Genomic DNA, 858 nt, shown 5'->3' with positions numbered 1-858 from the left:
AAAATTATAAAACAACAAAAGTACATACAACCAAAGATGTAAGCATAGCAGATCAATTAAAATGTATGAACGAACAGAAATTGTTATAAAAACCGAAAATAAAATAAACTTTAATGTAAAAAAAAAAAAAAAAATATGCCGAATTGCAACATTCGGTATTGGAATCTCGCTGCTGCTGCTACTGCTGCAGGTGTGCTGTGCTAGCCTACTAAGTTATTACCTACAACCAAGAAGATGACTGGCCGTGGCAAAGGAGGCAAAGGGCTCGGCAAGGGAGGCGCTAAGCGGCACCGCAAGGTGCTTCGTGACAACATCCAGGGCATCACCAAACCCGCCATTCGTCGTCTGGCTCGACGTGGAGGAGTGAAGCGAATCTCCGGTTTGATATACGAGGAAACCCGTGGTGTGCTGAAGATTTTTCTGGAAAACGTTATCCGGGACGCTGTGACGTACACTGAACATGCCAAACGGAAGACCGTCACTGCGATGGATGTCGTCTATGCGCTTAAACGCCAGGGACGCACATTGTACGGTTTTGGTGGTTAAGCCCTCTACCGTTCACGACAACACAAAAGGCCCTTTTCAGGGTCACCAAATGTTTAGAAAAAAGAATTAGTTTGAAATGTATCCTTCATATTTTCATTCATGTTGCAGGGGCGTACTGTTTAGTGTGCGATTTTGATTGATATGCGAGAGACCAGTGTTACGACAACGCGCTCAGTCGCTGGGTTTCCCTTTTTTTTTCATATACGCATTTCCTTTTGTCGTGACTAACGACTTACCTTTCAATATAGGGGCCCCTTTTCAAAATTTCGGAAGAAAAATGATGTAAGATTTTGAACGCTTATATCTTTTGTT

General features: G+C 42.8%; 1 protein-coding gene across 1 annotated transcript; it reads left to right on the top strand.

The window, feature by feature from the left end:
- Positions 1–231: 231 nt before the first annotated feature.
- Positions 232–546, top strand: LOC131694865 (histone H4-like). Its single transcript, XM_058983373.1, has one exon. The coding sequence runs from the start codon at positions 235–237 to the stop codon at positions 544–546; it is 312 nt and encodes a 103-aa protein (XP_058839356.1). The 5' UTR covers positions 232–234.
- Positions 547–858: the final 312 nt, after the last annotated feature.

Source organism: Topomyia yanbarensis, unplaced genomic scaffold, assembly GCF_030247195.1.
Source record: "Topomyia yanbarensis strain Yona2022 unplaced genomic scaffold, ASM3024719v1 HiC_scaffold_171, whole genome shotgun sequence".
Taxonomy (NCBI): domain Eukaryota; kingdom Metazoa; phylum Arthropoda; class Insecta; order Diptera; family Culicidae; genus Topomyia; species Topomyia yanbarensis.
The sequence above is the reverse complement of the archived record's forward strand: the minus strand, read 5'-3'. Positions and strand labels throughout refer to the sequence as shown.

Coding starts and splice junctions, on each gene's coding strand:
- LOC131694865 (XM_058983373.1), top strand. CDS start 235: ATGACTGGCCGTGGCAAAGGAGGCAAAGGGCTCGGCAAGGGAGGCGCT.